The sequence below is a fragment of the Gossypium raimondii genome, chromosome 10, assembly GCF_025698545.1.
Source record: "Gossypium raimondii isolate GPD5lz chromosome 10, ASM2569854v1, whole genome shotgun sequence".
NCBI lineage: Eukaryota > Viridiplantae > Streptophyta > Magnoliopsida > Malvales > Malvaceae > Gossypium > Gossypium raimondii.
The window spans coordinates 54,585,560-54,606,425 of NC_068574.1; the positions used below are offsets into that span (position 1 = coordinate 54,585,560).

Below are 20,866 nucleotides of genomic sequence, written 5' to 3' on the forward strand. Positions count from 1 at the left end.
TCTACCAAATCTTGGCTTTTTCTCAACCAACCATGCAACGTCCCACCAATCACTTCCTTTTCTTAGTGCTTTTTTTAAATATTGTTTTAACTCACGTTTTTTTAATTTCACCTTTTCTTCTTATTAATACTGATCTCTACTTTACATATTTTAAGGTAATATATATGGGGAGTAATTTTATACAGTAATATTTTTTATGTAAATTAAAATTTAAGTAAACTAAAACTATGTTTAATATAAAAAGGAATTATTTTCATTTCTAATTTTTGAAAAGAAAAATAGAATTTTATTGAAAATTACAACAAAGAATTAAATCAGTGGGGTGGATTGTAAATGTTATTATTCTTTCAATAAAACATGATATCCATAAATAAATATTTGGATTTTTTAAAAATATTTTATTCATTTGAAATCGACAATTGTTTTTGTTAGTAGAAGATGCCAAGACGATGGGTGAAAATAAAGCTACAAGAGATGCAAGCATTTGTAGGCTATAAAAAAGGAGCAAAGTAGTGAATGCATTTTATCATTAGATTTGGAAATGGAGCTCCTGAACCTAACCAAACTTTCCATCAATCTTTTGTTTTCATCTCTGATTCTCCTTTTCTCCTTGTTAATTTGGCTTAAACTAGCAAAAAGGAAAACCCTGAATTTGCCTCCATCACCTCCAATGCTACCACTTATTGGCAACATCCATCAGCTTGGCAAACTTCCCCACCGTTCTCTCCGGGACCTCTCTAGGAAATATGGTTCTCTCCTACTTCTACAATTGGGGTATAACCCAACTGTAGTGGTTTCATCAGCCGACATTGTTAGAGAAATTGTGCAGAACCATGACAGTGTTTTCTCCAACAGACCAAGGACCACAGCTATAGATATCTTGTTCTACGGAGCCGGCGATATGGCTTTTGCACCCAACAATAAGTTCTGGAAACAAGTTAGGAAGATCAGTGTTGTTGAGCTTTTTAGCCACCAAAGCTTGCACTCATTTCAGTTTGTCAGAGATGAACAAGTTGAACTTCTTATCAACAAAATCCGCAGTGCTTGTCTGAAAGGAGAGTCTATAAATATGACAGACATGCTTATGTTCGTTTCGAGTAACATAGTTTCTCGATGTATTCTTAGTCACACAACTGAAGAAGAAGATGGGTGCACCAAGTTTGGGGAGTTAGCTAAAATGTTGTCGATTCTCTTCACTAGTTCCTGTATTGGCGATATGTTTCCTTACTTGAGGTGGGTTGATGTGCTTACTGGATGTATTCCAAGTATGAAAGCAGTCTCTGCGGAATTGGATGCATTCCTTGATCAAGTAATTCAGGAGCATAAAGTTTTTGAAACTGATCACCAAGTTTCCAATAAAAAGGACTTTGTATCTATCCTTATGCAACTCCAAAAGGATGGCATGTATGAGATGGACCTCACTCAAGACAACATCAAAGCTATCTTACTGGTTACTATTCAACATTGTTTTCGTTCTTTTTCTTTTTGTCCTTTTCTGTGCCTTGATTTAATCTGAAGTGTTTACTTTTGATAATCTCAGGACATGTTTGTAGCAGGAAGTGATAATTCTACAGCCACAAAAGAGTGGATGATGGTTGAGCTTTTAAAGCATCCAAATGCAATGAAAAAGGTCCAAGAAGAGGTGAGAAATGTGGTGGGAAACAAGTTAAGGGTGGATGCGGAAGATGTAAGTAAAATGAAATACTTAAAGTGTGTACTCAAAGAAACTTTAAGACTACATCCGGCTGGTTCTCTTCTGCTCCCTCGACAAACATCTTCAAGTGTTAAATTGGGAGGTTATGACATTCCTTCCGATACCACAGTCCTGATCAATGCATGGGCCATTCAGAGAGATCCAAAATGGTGGGAAAATCCAGAAGATTTCATCCCAGAGAGGTTCGAGAACAGCTCCATTGATTTCAAAGGTCAAGATTTCCAGCTCATCCCATTTGGTTTCGGAAGAAGGAGATGTCCTGGGATACCATTTGCAGTTGCTGCTATTGAGTATGTGATGGCCAACCTTCTCTATTGGTTTGATTGGAAGTTACCTGCTGGTGAAATTGCTGAGAACTTGGACATGACTGAACTCTTCGGCCTCACAGTCACCAAGAAAACCCCTCTTCATCTTCTACCTCTATCTCATTTCTCTTTTTAGATATATATATATATGTGTGTGTGCGCGCGCGCGCGCGAGCGCTACGATTTTAGGCTTTTATCACTTTCTTTTCTTTGGAGAAGATAATATTGCTATCGTTGGCTCTTGTTGTTGGACTGATATTGCTCAAGAAATTCATATCGTGCTAGTAATCAGTTTCAATAGTACAAGTAAAATTATACAAATTCGTACGATGTGAAATGAAAGATAAAACTTTTGTTTTGACCTTAAAGTAGTTGCAAACACAAGCTAAACCACACAATAAGTGCTTACGGAAGTGCACTACACCAACAGGCTTTTAGCGGCGCTTTTTTAGGCCTTTAGCGGCGTTTTTTAGCGCCGCTAAAAGTATTAGTGGCGCTTTGAGAAGCGCCGCAAAAAACGGCGCTAATGACAGCGTCGCTAACTTTAGCGGCGCTTTTTCCACAAACGCCTCTGAAGACCAAGACCTTTAGCGGCGCATTTTTCCACAAACGCCGCTAAAGACTAAGACATTTAGCGACGCTTTTCTCACAAACGCCGCTAAAGACCATGACATTTAGCAGCGCTTTTTATCACAAAGCCGCTATAGATCAAATCTTTAGCGGCGCTTCTCAAAAAAACGTCGCTAAAAACATAACCTTTTAAAAAAATTATTTTAATCAAATAATATTTATTTTTATGATAAATATTATATTATGTTTTATTTTTTAAATTTGAACTTTAAATATACTTTTAAGGATAAATAAAAAATATTATTTAAATTAAATTTTCTATGAAAATTTTAACTTTAAAACTAAATATAAAAATTAATAAATTTAGTTTTAGAATTTAAAATAATAAATTAATAACACAATTAAAATCCAAAAGTTAGAACTCAAATTGTCATAAATATTAAAGTAAAAATAAAAATTTAGAATAAAAACTAAAATAAATAATACATATGAGAAACAAACTGACTAGTTGAACCTGCCTATGACTATACACATCGCAAGAGAATTAAGTTCAAGCTCTATCAGCAACATCTTTAGTTTCATTGGCGCTGCAATTGGCACTCTTTTCCACCTCAAGATTGGAGGCAAAGTCTATGTCATCTAGGACTTTGGTGAAGAATCAGAAATTCCAGGGTCTACACAAGGCTTTTGCACTTCTATTGCAGTTGAAAACCAAGGTATACCCTGTTTAGCATAGAGCAAAATGTAGGCTTCACAGGACAAAGATGACTTCTTCTTCAACACAAGTAACCTACAAAAGACAGAACATGACCATTATGCATTATTATTCTAAGTACCATCAAAATGTTACCGAGTATATTACAAGTTGAAGAACAAGCAAAATACTTAAAGCAGTGAAATTTCAAACTTAGGATGGAAATTTGCAATATCAGTGAAATTATCAAATCCAAATGCTTGAAGAACAAACAAAATATTTAAAGCGGTGGGGAAACAGAACCCTCTGTAAGTACCATCAGTGATGATAATGTATAAAGAATTTTCCATGATCTGTGAACATGATATTCAAAATATCATGTTTTTCGTGTGTCTACCACTATTGTCGAGTGTTCAATTATTCTAAAGAACTTTAATATAAAACAGAAAGAACATATGTACCATGATAAATAGATGAATAAAGCTTACACTATACATTAAATAAGAAACCAAGTCGAATGAACATGCTACTAGAAATATTAGTAAAGTACTAAAATTGATTTGTTTAAAATCTTCAAAACTTAATATGGAAATTTATTCAATTATTACTAAATATTTTAAAATAAGATTTATAAAATTGACTGTACTTTTAGCTATATACAATTTTTATACCAAATTTTTAACGTTCTAATTGTAATTAACGAGGATATACTTTCTTATAGGATACAACAAGTTTTTTGTTTTCTAAATTTTTAATAACTTTTTGTACAATCTTTTACAATCTCTAACGATTTTTATATATTCTTTTATAAATTTTAAAAAATTCATAATTTTGATATGTTTTATAGCTTCTATTATTTTTACAATTGTTTTGAAATTTCTAACATTTTAAAATTTTAAAAATATTTCTTTAATTTGTGTATTTGTGTATATTTTTTACCTATTTTTAAATATAGTACATACAGTCTAATTAACTAAAAGGATAGCGGACATAGTGTTGGAATGACTCTCAACAAGTTAACTAGGGTTAGTAAAGCTTAAATCTAGCTCTCTACCCACCACCTTATGAGCAAAGAAAACTCAAATTTTAACCATCATTTTTTAACATTAATGGCCTTGTTTTGGTCAAACCAAGATAGCAATATCATTTAGCACCAAAAAGAAGGTAATGTGACTCAATCATATGGCATTTTTTATTGTTAAAGGTGAGTTGTTAAGCCTGTCTTCTATACCATTTGCTTAGCTACATAAATAAATTATATTCTGATTGGATGCATAAAGAATGAAAGGTATATCATACAGGCCATGATGCACACATCTTACCAATTCCAAAAATAAAACTAACAATTTAAAAGAACGTAAATTATGTGAATGAAACAGCAACAACGATTTTCACATTTTCTGTCACATGGAAAAGCACTCAAAAATAGAGTGGTTTAAAGCTCCCACATCTCACAAACCATGCCAAAAGTAAGCCTTGAAGGGCTTCTTAATGCACATAGCAAGTCATTTCATGTTTTTGCCACCATGTCTCCATCCTAGAAAGTTAACAACAAATCATGGGGTTTTCCCTCCATGAACAATACCAGAAAGCTTCCAATGGGAAATATATGGTAAACTAGGAAAGATCCAAATGGATGAAGCTTTTATTACTTCTAAACGTACCATAAAAGTTAGTGAGGTGAATGTTACGATTTGCTAAATAAAAAATAACTACAAATGCATTGAACTAACCTGAGAAATAGTTCTATTTGAAGGTTGCCTTTTGTATATTCATTTTTATGCATGGCATCTAGTGATTAGCACCTAATCCTCGTGATTTTGGGAGCCTAGAAGCACTGAATCCAGCTCCCCCTGGAAAATAAAGAAAGACGAAAAAAACAGCATATGCATACAACACTCATAGTAACAATTAAAGTAGAAGAAATTAGTGGAAAGGGAAAGATATACCATAAATCCAGGTCCTTTAAAAAATTATTGAATAACATATATATTTATAACATCAAGAAAGAAAAATCCACGTTAACACTTTTGGAATCCAGGATATAAGGATGACCTGAGAACTATTCTGTAGATCAATCCTAAAGAATTTGACATTTGAATTATTTGAAACACACTCCAACTTATCTGTTGCTTTTTGACTAGAAGGTTTCTATTTTCCTGGAGAAGGGAAGCTATCACATTTCTTTTGAAACATGAAAATATATTGATTTTTTAAAGAAAAAAAAAAGAGAAGAGATTCTAACATATTGTAAAAATCTCTTGTTGCAAATACAAGTAATTAAAACAAAATCATATTCATAAGATTTTAAAGAAATAGACATACCAACTCCATGTGTTAAAAATGCCACAATCTGCAGACATAAATATGTTTTTCTATTAGTTCAACAACATGGAAAAGAAAATAAAGAAAGAGCAAAGCAAAAGAAACAACGATAAACTATAGAGCATAACTTGATTTAAGTAAAACAAATGCAAATTATACATTCACAATTTATTATTCACCTCATAATCATCTCGAACTTTGTTCATCAATACGAACAAGAAGAATTACCTTAGACAAATGAGGATAAAGACCATTAATGCAACCTTCACCAAGCTGCGCCAAGAGCCAAAACAATGACTTCCCTATCTTTCCGGGCTTCATCACCGATGGCACTAACTTGGCACTGAAAAAATCAACATAAATATTAGATATAGATACAATTTCCATGCTCTAACTTTAACATCCCCAACAGTTAAGTTACCTAAATAATAGGCATCAAAGTTGGAAGAATTTCATCCCCGAACACATTTGATAGAACATCAAGAGCTGTTGCACTGCATTTCCTTAAGTTCCATACATTGAATGAGTCATCATCCTGTACCAAAATGATCACTTAAGAAAAAGTTCCACCGGAAAATAGAACTTTCTAAAACAAAAAGGGCTATAAAACTTATTTACAATATCTGATTGACTGGCACAAAAGGAGGAAAAAAATACTTACATCATCTTTCGCATCCTCAGAACCATGAAATCGTGACGTATGAAATCGAGGTTTTAGTCCTGAAGGGAAAATATTAGAGAGAACCACATTCAGCAAAATGCTGATGGTGAATACATTACGGAAAACTAAAATGATTAAAACAAATTATATCAACTCGATCTCATCGGAAGAGAGTCATATTCCTACAATAAAGAGTAGAAACTTTGGTACATGTTGATGTCTTTCCAAACACTCAAACAGTTTACACATCTCAAATTCAAGTCCAACAGAGTTCACTGAAATGCTGATCCTTAAAGAAAGCGACATTTCAAAAAATAAAAAAGGGGTTATCGATGAATGTCATAAACCCTAATACTTATGTAAATTGTATATGCAAATCCTCATAGATACTGTAAAATAACATTCTATCTTAACCCTTTGTTTGGTCAGTAGGAAAATGTGAAACAAAAAGAAAATCAACGGCATTTCTAGGGTGAGGGGAACTTCGTCAATACAGTGACTTCGAAAAATAAAAACCCAAATAAATTTTCCTTTGGGGCACTTTGTCAATACAATGACTTGAGGAAATAAAAAATTAGGAAGAAGAAGAAGAGATTTCAAGGGAGAGGCCCACCGATTTGGGGAAATTGGGGGGAAAAATAAAAGGAATCGGGGTAGGGGAGAAATGGTTTGGGAAAAATAAAATGGGGAAAAAAAGAAGAAGAGATTTCTAGGGTGAGGGGGATTGATTTTGGGAAAAAGAAGGGGGGAAAAAAGAAGGGGGATCGATTTTCATTTGAAATTGTGCGGTAAAAAAATATAATTAAAAAATTGTGGCGTTTGAAGCAAAAATGCCACTATTGACCTGAGCATTAGCGGCGCTTCATTAAAAACGCCGCTAAAGCCCCGAGTATTAGCGGCGCTTTTTCAAAAATACTGCTAAAGCCTCGAGTATTAGCGGCACTTTTTCAGAAACGCCGCTAAAGACCCAATCATTAGCGGTGCTTTTTAAAAAGCGCCGCTAAAACCCTGAGCATTAGCGGCGCTTTTTAAAAAACGCCACTAAAGTTGTGAAATATAAAAAAACGACGTGTTCGGCTTAGGTTTTTTGCGGCGCTTTTTGAAAATCGCCGCTAATGCTAATTTTTAGCGGCGTTTTCCAAAAAGCGCCGCTAATACTCAATCTTTAGTGGCGTTTTTTTAAAAGCGCCCCTAATGCTTAATATTTAGCGGCATTTTTTATCCAAACGCCACTAAAAACGCCGCTGAAGGCCTGTTTTGGTGTAGTGGTGGCACTTACCATTGTGAAACAAAGAATAAAATAGGGAACAATAGGGTTTGTTTTTGCGGTTTGGTTGCTCTAAGTTTGTAGAGTTTAACTCAGTAAAAAATATTTACTATCTTTAATATTTACAACGAGTGAACCTAAATCTATCACACTCTTGACAATTACCTCATTTTTGTATCCTAGAAGATTGATACTTTCACCACTAAACTATCCCCTATAAACTTAGCATGTAAAATCACAACACAAAGGTTTTACAATCAAATGCACTCTCACAAATAATGTTACTCATTTGAACAAATTAAGTGCTCTCAACATTAGTACAATAACCTATACAAGTTTCTCAATTATATAAATATTTCAAGACTTGCTAAAATAATAAAGATCTGTATCAATTCCTATCAAACAACAGCTAAGCTAGCTTAATATAATAGAATAATAATAAATATCGCAAACACAATTAAGATATCAACGTTCCAATCCAATCCAATATCCTCAATACAAGGGACTAGATAGACTCAATCTAATCATATCGTATACACCTAAAGTATTTCTCCAAATGATACAATCTTCATTAATGGGCTAGACACATTTCACAATATCACTATTGTCCAAAAATTTGGTTCAATAAATTGTCAATAACACAAATATGAAAACACTTCATTCTATCACAATGTTTCAACGAGTAGGCATTTTCTGAGTCTATCCATATATTTCAACATTTTAAATATATTATAATTGTTTAAAGTTGTCACATCCCACATTTTTACTTTAGTAGAGCAAAAATAAAGAAAAGGAAGTGAAGTGGTTTAATGGTTTAATACTATTTAGTTATCTTAGAGGTCTTAAGTTTAAGTCCCCTTAATCACATTTTTTTATTTAATTTTTTAAAAAACATTTCCTATGTGCATAATGAGCTTGCCGTCCACCCAATAGCTACCTTGTCTAGGAGGATTCTTTTCCTTTTTAAAGAGTCAAACTTACCATAAGTTGACATAACATGATCCTTTTTTTTTATTCCAGTTGCCATTTCTTCCCACCATTGCAATAGAAGTGGTTCATTGAACCTAGACTAAGTTGACCACTCATTTCTCTAACTCCTTACCTTTCTTTGTTATCCCCTCCTCCCTTTCCTCCATATTCTTTCTTTTCTCATCCATTTTTCTCCATTTTGCTACCCATCACCTTTTTCTTTTTCATTTTTGCTTTCTTCCTCCACTATAACCGACCCTATCACCACCAAACACTGCACCTCTTAGCCACCATAGCTCTTCCTCCTCGTTCTCTTCCCTGTCGCCGCCCATCGTCGCCATGACCACCACCGCGCACCACCGCAGGTCTCCTTCCTAATCCATCTCTCTCCTCATTTCATCTCTTTTTTCCATCACTTCTTGCGCCGAACCTTTATTATTATTTATTTTTCCTATACCCTTAGCCAGACCACCTCTCTTCTGGTCACCAGACCGCCATCGCCGTCGTCGTCTCCATAGCTAGTTGAGTTTTCTTCTTCTTTTCTTTTAGATCTCTTCCGTCTCCTCTAGTGATCAAACCTACTCCACTCTCCTACTTGAATTTCTTACTTTGTATCTTAGAATCACGGATAAAATGATTCTTATAGATCACTAAACTTTTCTGTTTCTTCACCAAGTCGAATCATTGATCTCGTTGTGTCAGTCGAGTAGAGTTTACAGCCCAATATTCTGCCCAACCCAAAACCCATTACAAAACCTACCCAATACCCAAACCCTAATAGCCCAAAACCTCAGCCCAAAGCATCAAATCAGAAAAAAAAAGAACAAGTCAAACCCTAGGTGCGCTGCACCTAGGGTCTTCTGACCCTTGACCTGCAAGCTGCCACCGCCGCGCGTCTGCCACCGTCATGGTCATGTCACCGCCCATCCACTTGCACCGACACCTGTAAAAAAAATCAAGGCAGAAGTGACAAGCACACAAAATAAAAAAAGAAAACAGTTTTAAAGGTGATATTTTTTACATTTTTTCGATTGGTTTTTTCTCTCGGTTCGTTTCTTCATTTTTTTTATTTTTTTACATACGAAATAAATGGAATAAAAAGAGAAAGGAAAGCATACCTGAGTCGCCGTGCCAGTGTTGTAACAGCCCGATTTTGGGTCTAGATGGAACAGTGGTTTCAGGACCACAAATCCGACAAGGAAAAATTTATTTTAAAATTATGACATGGGTTGCATTATGATAGGAAGGTTGCATGAAAATACTGATATGGTAATATAAGGAAATAAAGTGATAAAAAGGGTAATTGAGTTATGTCAACATTGGAAAGTATATTATGACATATTATTCAAGAAAGGATTAAATTGCAAAAGTGAAAAAAGTTTTGTTACCCAAGAGTAAATACTCAAAATTTGAGGGTTAAAGTGTAAATATGAAAAGTTGAAGGACCAATAGTGTAAATATTTTAAGGATGGAATAATCTAGAAACTAAAGAAGATGGATGAATTGGGACCAAATTGAATAGATGTAGGAATTATGAGGACTAAATTATAATTTTACCAAATTAATTGATGACTCAACGATGTAATTTTAAAATAACATAAAGGGCAAAATGGTCAATTAGAAAGAGAGAGAATTCTAGAAGGTAATGATGATGTTTGTGATATTTTAATTAATTAATTAGATAAATATTATTTAATTAATATTTTATTAAGATTTTTAGTAATATTTTATTATTAAATGATTAATATAAAAGGGAAGGAAGATGATGACAAATCATCATCTTTTTCGTGCATCTCACGTTGAAGAGAAGAGAGGAAAGAAAGTTTTACTTTCTTTACAATTTGATCCTTTTACCAGAAATTCACCATTTTCACTTAGAAATCAAAAGAATTTTCATATCCATCAAGAGAGAAAGATAACAAGGAGACTATGGGGAGCTATAATATCAAGTTAGATTCAAGAAATAGAAGCTGGAGGAGAGAGAAAATCAAGTTAAAGATTGAAATCAATAGCACAAGGTAAGAACATCAAGATTTTTATGTACTTTTGAGTTTGATATTATTGGAAATAGCATGCAAAAGATGTTATAGTAGAGTATTCTTATATAAAGTCTTATGTTCTTGATATATTAGTGAAAAGAAATAAGTGAAAGTGATGAGAAATATTATAGAGAAAGAGAATCGGAAGTTATAAACTTAGTAATTAACATGTTGCACTAAAAGCAGCTTTTGGGCAGCAGAGAGGTTAAATTTGAAAAATCACCATAAATTGTGGAAATGAAAGTAGAGGATGAAAAAATATTAAATTAAATCTTATTGAGTCTAGTTTCACATAGAAGAAACAATGTAAGCAATTGAATTGTAAATTATGAGATATAATAAGTTATGTGAGATAAGATCAGAATGATTTCGGGTTCCCCTGTTCTGACTTTGGAAAATCATAAAAAACTAGAGAAAAATAATTAGAGTCTTAAATTTATATATTTAAATCCTTAACAAGTCTATTTTCAAAACAAAAAAATGGTAATCATTTGAATTCTGTATGAGGAGATAATTAAGTTTTAGTGAAGAAGGGTCGGAACTGTCAGACAACAGAACAAGGATGACTTTAAAGAATAAACTGTACTTATTGACTAAGCCAAAAATTCTGAACATTTTATGGTAAGAAGATATGTGAGTCTATTGTAATATAAAATTAACGGATCTCAATTTGGAGTTCTTTATCTCAAGATATAAAAAATTTGGTGACTATGACTCAAGTGGACAACTTTGAATGAATATAAATAAATGTGAAATTGTAGATAATGTTACATATAAGCATGTTATATATATTAAGGATGTGGAATGGAGAGGAGGAGGAGGAGGAAAATATATGATTATTCAACTAGCATGAGTTTTTATTAAAATGACCAATTTATATGTTTAGAGGACTAAATTGAACAAATGTGAAAATTTAAGGGTAAATTTGTAAAATGTCAAAAAGTGATCAAATTGCATGAAATGAATTGTTTTATTATTTAAATTAGTAAATTTAAGGAAATATTAATTTAGATCAAGATTGGATGGAAATTCAAGAAAAATAGAAAATTTCCAAAATGTCCACGAATTTTGATATTTACGCAATTTAGCACAGTAAGTTCGTATGAACTATATTCGTATAATTTTAATTAAAGTGAATGTTATTTGATGATGAATATTATATAGATATGTGTTTTATTATTGAAATTGAATTGTTATTGGTAATATGTACAATTATTAGATGCAGTGAAATGATTATCGGAAGCTTGTTGGAGATATATCACATTATCTATTGGTTCTATCTGTAATTTTGGATGAATTGATTCTGGTTATAATAGCGTGTATAAGTTAAATTGGTTAACGTTAGCTCATTAATGTTTTGATTTTGATTGGTTATCAATATGAATGTTAGATAAAAATGAAATGTCTGAAAGTTAATTAGTAAACTCCAATAATGCCTCGTACCCTATTTCAGTGTCAAATACGGGTAAGGGGTGTTACAAGTGTCGTCGCCAGAGTCCTCCTTCGGGTCACCAAAAGTAGACGGGAAAGGCGGCGCTTGGGGCTTCTTCCCACGGCCCTAGGGCCACGAAATCTCGATCTACAGATGGCCCTTGAAGCGGGGTTTAAAAAACCCGACTTTTAGCCTTCTGACCACTGCCTTCGGAGGGGCCGACGATGGCCCATTCGGCCGACGATAGGAGAATTAAGAGGAAAGAGTCTCTTCCTTTGTAGTTTTTTTGCTAAAACCCTAAAATGATTTTTTTAAGAAAAATTTACTTTAAATAGAGGATATTAAACGGCGCCGTTTTGCTGTTTAGGTCAGGAGCCAAAACGACGTCGTTTTGGTCCTGACTCGCGCGGTGACCCGACCTTGGGGAGGATCCGCGTGTTTTTTACTTTGGAGGGATATTTGTGCCTTAAACCCTCCACCTTTGCACTTTGTTTTAATTTGATTTTTTTATTCTTCAAATAGGACTGCATAATTTCTCACTGATTTCATTTCAGTCCATTGCAGCGCTGCGTTTTGGGGTTTGGTCTATTTCCTTTTTTGGTCCTTTTCCTTTCACGCGCGTTATGGTTTAGTCATTTTCTCTACTTTTCATTTTCGATTTCGGCCCTAAAGTTCTGTTTAGTTTCGATTTGGTCCTCCGCTTGGTATTTTAGTTATTTATTATTAAATTGACCATTTTAATAGATTATTACTATTATTACATCATTAATATTATTATTATTTATTTATTTATACTTTTTAAACTTCAAATTTTGTTATTCATACATACATGAGATATATTTTATAATATATATATATGTATAAACAAGTATTTTATATTTTATAATTTATGTACATATATATTTTTATATTTTATAATTTTTATCTATATTTTTGTTGTTATAATTGCTTCACTTGGTGTTCATTTATTTATTTATTTACATGTCCATTATTATTATTTTCAAATGCTTGAGTTTTTATTCGTTTATTACTTGTTATTGTGTATACATGATTGATTTATATATATATGTATATATATATATATATATTTGTCTTCTTATTTATTTATCTTTTTGTTTTTGCTCATATTATTTTCACTTACATTATCGTAATTGCATTACATCAATTTTTACCCAGATTCGTAAAAAAGAAAATTTAAAAAAAAGACCATACTCAGTATTTGGGATCTTCGAGAGGATTGAGCCCTAACGTATTGAGTTCCAATTTTCTTCGTTGAATCTAAATAATCGAGAACACTTTTTAATAAAAAAACATAAATAAAAGCTCATTATCGGGAATTCAATACGTTGTATCCTAACGCATTGGATATAACACGTTGTTTTCTCGAGACGAGAATTTTTCTAAAAAATAAATAAAGGTAATATTCAGTGTTTAGAATTTTGATAAATTGTGCCCTAACATATTGGGCTGCAATTTTTTCATCTGACTTAAACAATTGAATATCCTTTTAAACTTTATTGCACAAGTTTTCAGACAAGCTCATTTTTGAGGTGGTGAAATATCATGCCCCAACCCATTGGATATGACACCTTCTCTCTCCGAAATGAAAGGGTCTTAACAGCTAATTTGATTTATCGAAGTTTTTTAATACAAGGATCGTATTTTAAAATCTTTCAACCTTCGACATTAAGTCGTTAATTAATCAACTAGGTACCAATTTTTGGGCGTTACGAGGGTGCTAATCCTTCCTCGTACGTAACTGACTACCGAACCTATTTTTTTTAATTTCGCAGACCTAAAGCATTGTTTTAATAAATCTAAACCGTTTATTAAAAACAATCGTTTTACGAGGTGACCCAATCACACCTCATAAAAAAGATTAGTGGCGACTCCCACATTCGTTTTCATTCTTCAAAACCCAAGTCGACCCCGTTTTATCAAAAAAATGGTGTCAACAGCTTGGCGACTCCACTGGGGACCAAAATAAGAGAGTCAAGCCACAAGTTGATTATTTCTTGTCTTTTTGTGGAATATGGAAAATTTGGTTCAAATTCACGATCCTTTTGTTGCACATAGTCTGCATCGTTTTGTTATATCTGCTTTATTTGTGTAAGTATCGATATAGTTTTTGCATATTGCATTTATATGATCGTTCGGCCATACCCTTCTAAGTGGGAGTGAGAAACTACGCCTTCATGAGGTTTTCACCTCCGTATGGGATAGTGAATCGCTTCCGGGATACATCCGTACCTATGTCTTCGTGAGACTTTCATTTCTGCATGGCCATAGGGAAATGTATTCCCCTGAACTGAACTCAGTCTGTATGAGCCTATAATGGGTGAGGATCGAGGAATCTGCAGGTTCAGGTACCCTTACTTTAGAATCGAACTGCATATAATAAGCCCTAAGAGCTTACCCTAGGTAGAACCACACCGAATCCCTAGAGGTCACCCAAAAACTCGGTAAATCTACGATCATTTTGTTACGTTTCGTCTATTTTGCTATTATTACTTCAGTTTATAATCACTCTATTGGTTTGAATTTTTTATATATTTCTGCATATTGCATTACATAACCGCTCGATTATTTCCTTTTAAGTGGGAGTGAGAAGTTATTTCCTTCGTGAGGTCTTCACCTCCGTGCAGGATAGCAGATCACTTTCGGGATACATCCGTACCTATGTCTTCGTGAGATTTTCATCTCTGTGCAGCCATAGGGAAATGTATTCCCCTGAACTGAACTTGGTCCGTATGAGCATATAATGAGTGAGGATCGAGGAATCTGCCGATTCGGATACCCTTACTTTAGAGCCGAACTGCATATAGTGAGCCTTAATTACCCACCTTAGGAATAATTACACCAAACCCTAGTGATCTCCCGAGTAGGTGCTCTATTTGTTTCTTTTTTGCTTAGTTTTGCTTTGTACTAACCCGTTTTGTTTTGTTTCGGTTATGATTGCATTACATTGTATTCCATTTTTCATCATAAAAGAGGTGTTGATTCACATTCAAGTATCTAAATAGAGAGCTTGTCATAAGAAAATGAGATTCTTGATAAAATGGGAGACAATGCAGTCGTCCGAATATGGTCCGAGAAAAAATAATGAGGGAAGGTGATAGTCTGATGAATAGATGCACGACTTTACTTCGTTGCCCGAGGATTCAAGCTGAAAAAGATTATTTAAGAGCCGCCAGCGTTCTAACTTTCTTAAGGAGGCTAACAAGCATCACGAAGACGAGTGAACAATGGGTCGCGCCTTGGATCAAGCAAAAAGGAGATAAAGAAGGCACCCCTTTGAAGAGTTCGCAAGATTCGATCTTAACATACGGATTTGAGGAAAAGGATCGATGTCTTTACTTTGAGTATTAGGATAAGGTCATATATAAATATCTATTTTATGTAAAGAGATTTGTTTTCTAGAAAAGTTGTTCTAATAGAATTGAATCAGAGTCAACGTCTCTTTTTGCATTCATGCATCTGCCATTACATTTCATTACATGTATCTTTTCATTTATTGACATTACATTTCAGGGCATACAATAATTTTCCTAAAATCCAAAAGTGCATTGAGTTCAGAACTCTAGTATAGAGCCAGATGGATGATAAAGAATTGGAATTCTTTGAAGATATCGATAGTATGGAAAGGAAAGATGTTTGTACCTTTGAAGAATGAACTAAAAAACAAAACAAAAATAAATAAAAAAACCTATCAGGAATTTGTTTCTATATCCCTAGAGGCATTCTGAACAACGTGACTGTGGAGGAGATTCTTGTAATTTTTAAGACCATTTCAGAGTAATATTCAAAACACTCTTATTCATGTTCACTATTTTTGTGAAAAAGGCACATGTTCACTATTTTTTATTTCAATGAAATGCATCTTTGTGTTTTGTCTTAGTAAACATTCTTTTGTTCCTTCCACTTTATTCATACTCATACCACACAAATAATTTCCCTTTGATTCATTGGTTCTTTGAGTCTTCTTTCGTTCCTTTAACAGATCTCTAGATATCAATGATATGACCGATACTGCTATTGACTCAGAACCTCCTTTTGAGCAAGATATGTATCCAGAGGAACCTCAGGACTTTGAAGATGACCGAGACTATAGCTTATCTCCTTATTGTTAAGGATGGTAGAACAAGTCGACAAACAGATCCTACCTTACAAAAAAATCAATGGAAATTATGAGCTTAGGAGGAAAGAAAGAGGTGAAGATCAGAGCATGTATCACTACAAAGACAAAGCAAGACGTCATTGAGTTACTCCAAGAATTCAAAGATGTTTTCGCATTATCAATATATGTCTGAGCTACTAAGACGTGTGGATGCTGTTGAGGCTAAGAAATATTAGAAAAGGTCCATAAGGGTGTCTGAGGAACGCATGCATTGATTTTGCAATGGCCAAGTAAATCATGAGATATGGGTACTGCTAGTCCACCATGGAAGGGGATTGCATCAGTTATACCAAGAAATGTCATAAGTGCCAAATTTATGGAGACAAGATTTTATGTGTCTCATTTATCTCTTCTTGTTATGACTTTTCCATAGCCTTTCTCTATGTGGGGCTTGGAGGTCATTGAGCTGATCCCGCCAAAAGCTTCTAGCGGTCATCGAGTCATCTTTGTGGTCGTCGATTATTTCACTAAGTGGGTAGAAGTTGCTTCATATGCCAATGTCATGAAGTCAACAGTCAACAAATTCTTGAAAATCATATGTCAGTATGGAATGCCAAAAAGGGATCATATTAGACCATGTATTAAATTTGATCAATGGTACGACATCAGAAGTTTGCAGTCTATTCAAGATTAGCACCATGTCGCCCCAAAATGAACGGTTCAGTTGAGGCAAAAAAATAAAAAAAAATAAACCTCTACCGGGGCAACTCATTTCTCATTGGTATATGGAATAGGGGGAGTTTTACCCATCAAAGTTGATATTCTTACCCTTCGAGTCTTGTCAAAGTTGAAGTTGGTTGAAGCAGAATGGATCCAAGCCCGATATGATCAGTTAAAGTTGATTAAAGAGAAAAGGTTGAAAGCTATCTGTCATGGTCAATTGTACTAAAAGCGAATGATGCGAGTTCATCAAAAAAGGTTTGCCCCAAAGAATTCCATGAGGGGGACCTGATATCGAAGAAGATCATTCCCATACAAAAGGACTTCAGAAAAAAGTGGATGTCAAACTGAAAAGGACCTTATGTGGAAGGCTTTATCTATAGAAGCGTTGATTTTGACCAGAAAAGATAGTAAGGATTACCTGATCCTAGGAGTTCGAATTCAATCAAAGAATGTTCAAAAAACAAACAAAAAAAGAAAAGAAAAAGGAGAAGCCAAGGTGAAAACCCATAAAGGGCGTCTTGGGACCAAAGAGGTTTTGAATTGAAAACCCAGGAATGGGCAATTCAAATTTTGATTCAAGGTGGGGCATGCGGTAGCCTTGTCCTCTCTGAATTAGCAAGAAGGAGATATGCTACATCTTGGGGTATGAACAAAGTCTTCTAGGACTTCTAAACACATATCAAGTTCAAAAGGGTCCTCAAGAAGTTTGGGGCAGAGAAGCTCATGCTACGATATCTGGGGCAACTATTTCCATTTTATTCATTTTTTGTATTTTTGACAAAATACACCATCTTGATTAATGTATTCTCATTTTGTATTCTAGCAAAATTTTCTATCTTGATTGATTCATTCATTTTGAGCTTTGCTCTCAACAAAATTTCATCTTGTCCGTTTTGATAATCTTTTTCAAGCGTTTTTCATTGAAATAACGATTACTAGACTAATAATATTCAAGCAAAAGAAGTTCTGCATATTACTCTGAAAGTTTCTAAATAGTACGAGGACCCAAAGTAGGGCTATTGTTTAGAACTAACCAAACCTAGGGGTTAGAAGCATTTGAGAAAGAATAGTCTAAATTACGACTATTTCTTTGATTTTTCTGTCAAAGATACCGACTGAACAAGAAGGCATTAGTGATAGAACCTTGATGAACAACGAGGAATGACAACCCAAACATTAAAAATGGATAATTCTCATGACATTCTGCATTCATGCAAATATCATTCATACACATCTAGTTAGGAAATTTTGATTCATTCCGATCATAATATTCTAAACACTAGGCATAAATAGGTCCATACCCCTAAAGTTGTAGTGGGATGGATTGAAGTCATCATATCAAGTCTTATCTCCCTAAAATTACAACGGAGTAGACTAAAAACAATAGATCTTGTCTTCCTGTACCGGCAGTGAAGCAAATCAAAGCCACCAGTCTTATCTCCTTGAGCAGTAGCCGAGTAGGTCGAAGATTGTAGATCTTGTCTTCATGTACCGGCAGCGAAACAGATCAAAGCCACCAGTCTTATCTCCTTGAGCAGTAGCCGAGTAGGTCGAAGATTGTAGATCTTGTCTTCATGTACCGGCAGCGAAACAGATTAAAGCCACCAGTCCTATCTCCCTGAGCAGCAGCAGAGTAGGTTAAAGATTGTAGATCTTGTCTTCCTGTACCGGCAGCGAAGCAGATCAAAGCCACCAGTCCTATCTCCCTGAGTAGCAGCAGAGTAGGTCAAATTTTTGTAGATCTTGTCTTCCTGTACTGGCAGCGAAGCAGATTAAAGCCACCAGTCCTATCTCCCTAAGCAGCAGCGGAGTAGGTCGAAGATTGTAGATCTTGTCTTCCTGTACTGGCAGTGAAGCAGATCGAAGCCACTAGTCTTATCTCTCTGAACAGCAGCGGAGTAGGTCCAAGATTGTAGATCTTGTCTTCCTATACCGACAGTGAAGCAGATCGAAGCCAAATTCCTATATCCCTAAGCGGCAGCAGAGTAGGTCGAAGATTGTAGATCTTATCTTCCAGTACTGGCAGTAAAGCAGATCGAAGCCACCAGCCTCGTCTTCCTGAGTTTGCAGCGGAGCAGACTGAAGATAGCAGATCTTGTCTTCCTGTATTGGCAGCGAAGCAGATCGAAGACACCAGCCTCATCTCCCTGAGTTTGAAGTGGAGCAGACTAAAGATAGTAGATCTTGTCTTCCTGTATTGGCGGCGAAGTAGATCGAAGACACCAGCCTCGCCTCTCTGAGTTTGTAGCAGAGCAGACTGAAGATTGTAGATCTTGTCTTCCTGTACTGGCAGTGAAGCAGATTGAAGACACCAGTCCTATCTCTTTGACATTACAGTGGAAAATATTGAAGCCACAACGGTAAATCTTACTTCCCTGGTGGTGCAGTGGAACAGTTAAAGCTACAACAGTGAATCTTGCTTCCCTGACATTACAATTAAAAAGATTGAAGCCACAACGGTGAATCTTACTTCCCTAGCGGTGCAGTGGAAAAGATTGAAGCTACAATGGCAAATCTTGCTTACCCGACATTGCAATTAAAAAGATTGAAGCCGCAACGGTGAATCTTACTTCCCTAGCGGTGCAGTGGAACAGATTGAAGCTACAACAGTGAATCTTGATTCCCCGACATTGCAATTAAAAGGATTGAAGCCACCACAGAAAATCTTACTTCCCTGGCGATGTAGTGGAACAGATTGAAGCTACGACGGCGAATCTTGTTTCCCCGACATTGCAGCTAAGCAGATTAAAGCCACAAACCTTATCTCTCTAAAGTTGCAGTAGATCAGGTTGAAGTAACAAACCTTATCCCTCTGAAGTTGCAGTGGGATAGGTTGAAGATAGCTAATCCTATCTCCCTGAAGTTGCAGTGGAGCGAATTAAAACGATTGATCATATACCTCTGAAGTTGCAGTAGGTCGGATTAAATCCACCATAACAAGTCTTATCTCTCTAAAGTTGTAGTGAAGTAGAATATAGATAGCGGATCGTATCATATCAAACCTTATCTCACTGAAGTCGCAGTGGAGCAGGTTAAAGCAACAAGTCTTATCTCCCTGACGTTGCAGTGGAGCAGACTAAAACCATAAATTTCGTCCTCCTGAAGTTGCTGCAAGGAGTATTGAAGCTACAAATTGTATCTCTTTGAAGTGCATTGGAATGGATTGAAGCAACAAGACATAGTGGACTGCATGAGGCTACTTGAAGAAGATAAGCGTCAAAAGAAGTAGAAACTCGGCGAGGCTGGGCGAAATTGGTTTTTCTAAGTCTTTGCTTTATTCTCGTTACATGACAACAAGCAAAGAGGGGCAGCTGTAAAGCCCAATATTCTGCCCAGCCCAAACCCATTACAAAACCTACCCAGTACCCAATACCCAAAGCCCAAGTACAAGCCCAACTACCCAAACCCTAATAGCCCAAAACATCAGCCCAAAGCATCAAATCAAAAAAAAAAAGAGAACAAGTCAAACCCTAGGTGCGCCGCACCTAGGGTCTTCTAACCCTTGACCTGTCAGCCACCACCACCTCGCGTCTGTCACCGTCACGGTCATGTCACCGCCCATCCACTTGCACCGACACCTGTAAAAAAATTAAGGCAGAAGTGACAAGCACACAAAATAGATTAAAAATTCATGAAAAAATGGCTATAAAGCCATAGCAAATCACTTGTACCAGGGTTTTGGTTTTTTTACGAACATTCAAGAAATAAAAAAAGAAAACAGTTTTAAAGGTGATATTTTTTACATTTTTCGATTGGCTTTTTCTCTCGGTTCGATTGGCTTTTTCTCTTGGTTCGTTTCTTTATTTTTTATTTTTTTACCTACGAAACAAATATAACAAAAAGATAAAGGAAAGCATACCTGAGTCACCGTGCCAGTGTCGTCACCGGAGTCCTTCTTCAGGTCACCGAAAGCGGACTGGGAAGGCGGCATTTGGGGCTTTTTCCCACGGCCCTAGGGCCACAAAAACTTGGTCTTCAGATGGCCCCTGAACCGGGGTTTAAAAATCCCGACTTTTAGCCTTCTGACTACCACCCACGGCGGGGCCGACG

At 35.3% G+C, this 20,866-nt stretch overlaps 1 protein-coding gene across 1 annotated transcript; it reads left to right on the top strand.

Moving 5' to 3' along the window:
• The first annotated feature begins 496 nt into the window (after positions 1–496).
• On the top strand, positions 497–2,387 carry LOC105777591 (cytochrome P450 71A1). Its single transcript, XM_012600936.2, has 2 exons — positions 497–1,450; positions 1,541–2,387. The coding sequence occupies exons 1-2, from the start codon at positions 542–544 to the stop codon at positions 2,153–2,155; spliced, it is 1,524 nt and encodes a 507-aa protein (XP_012456390.1). The 5' UTR covers positions 497–541; the 3' UTR covers positions 2,156–2,387.
• Positions 2,388–20,866: the final 18,479 nt, after the last annotated feature.

Coding starts and splice junctions, on each gene's coding strand:
- LOC105777591 (XM_012600936.2), top strand. CDS start 542: ATGGAGCTCCTGAACCTAACCAAACTTTCCATCAATCTTTTGTTTTCA. Junction 1,451..1,540: donor ACATCAAAGCTATCTTACTG/GTTACTATTCAA, acceptor TGATAATCTCAG/GACATGTTTGTAGCAGGAAG.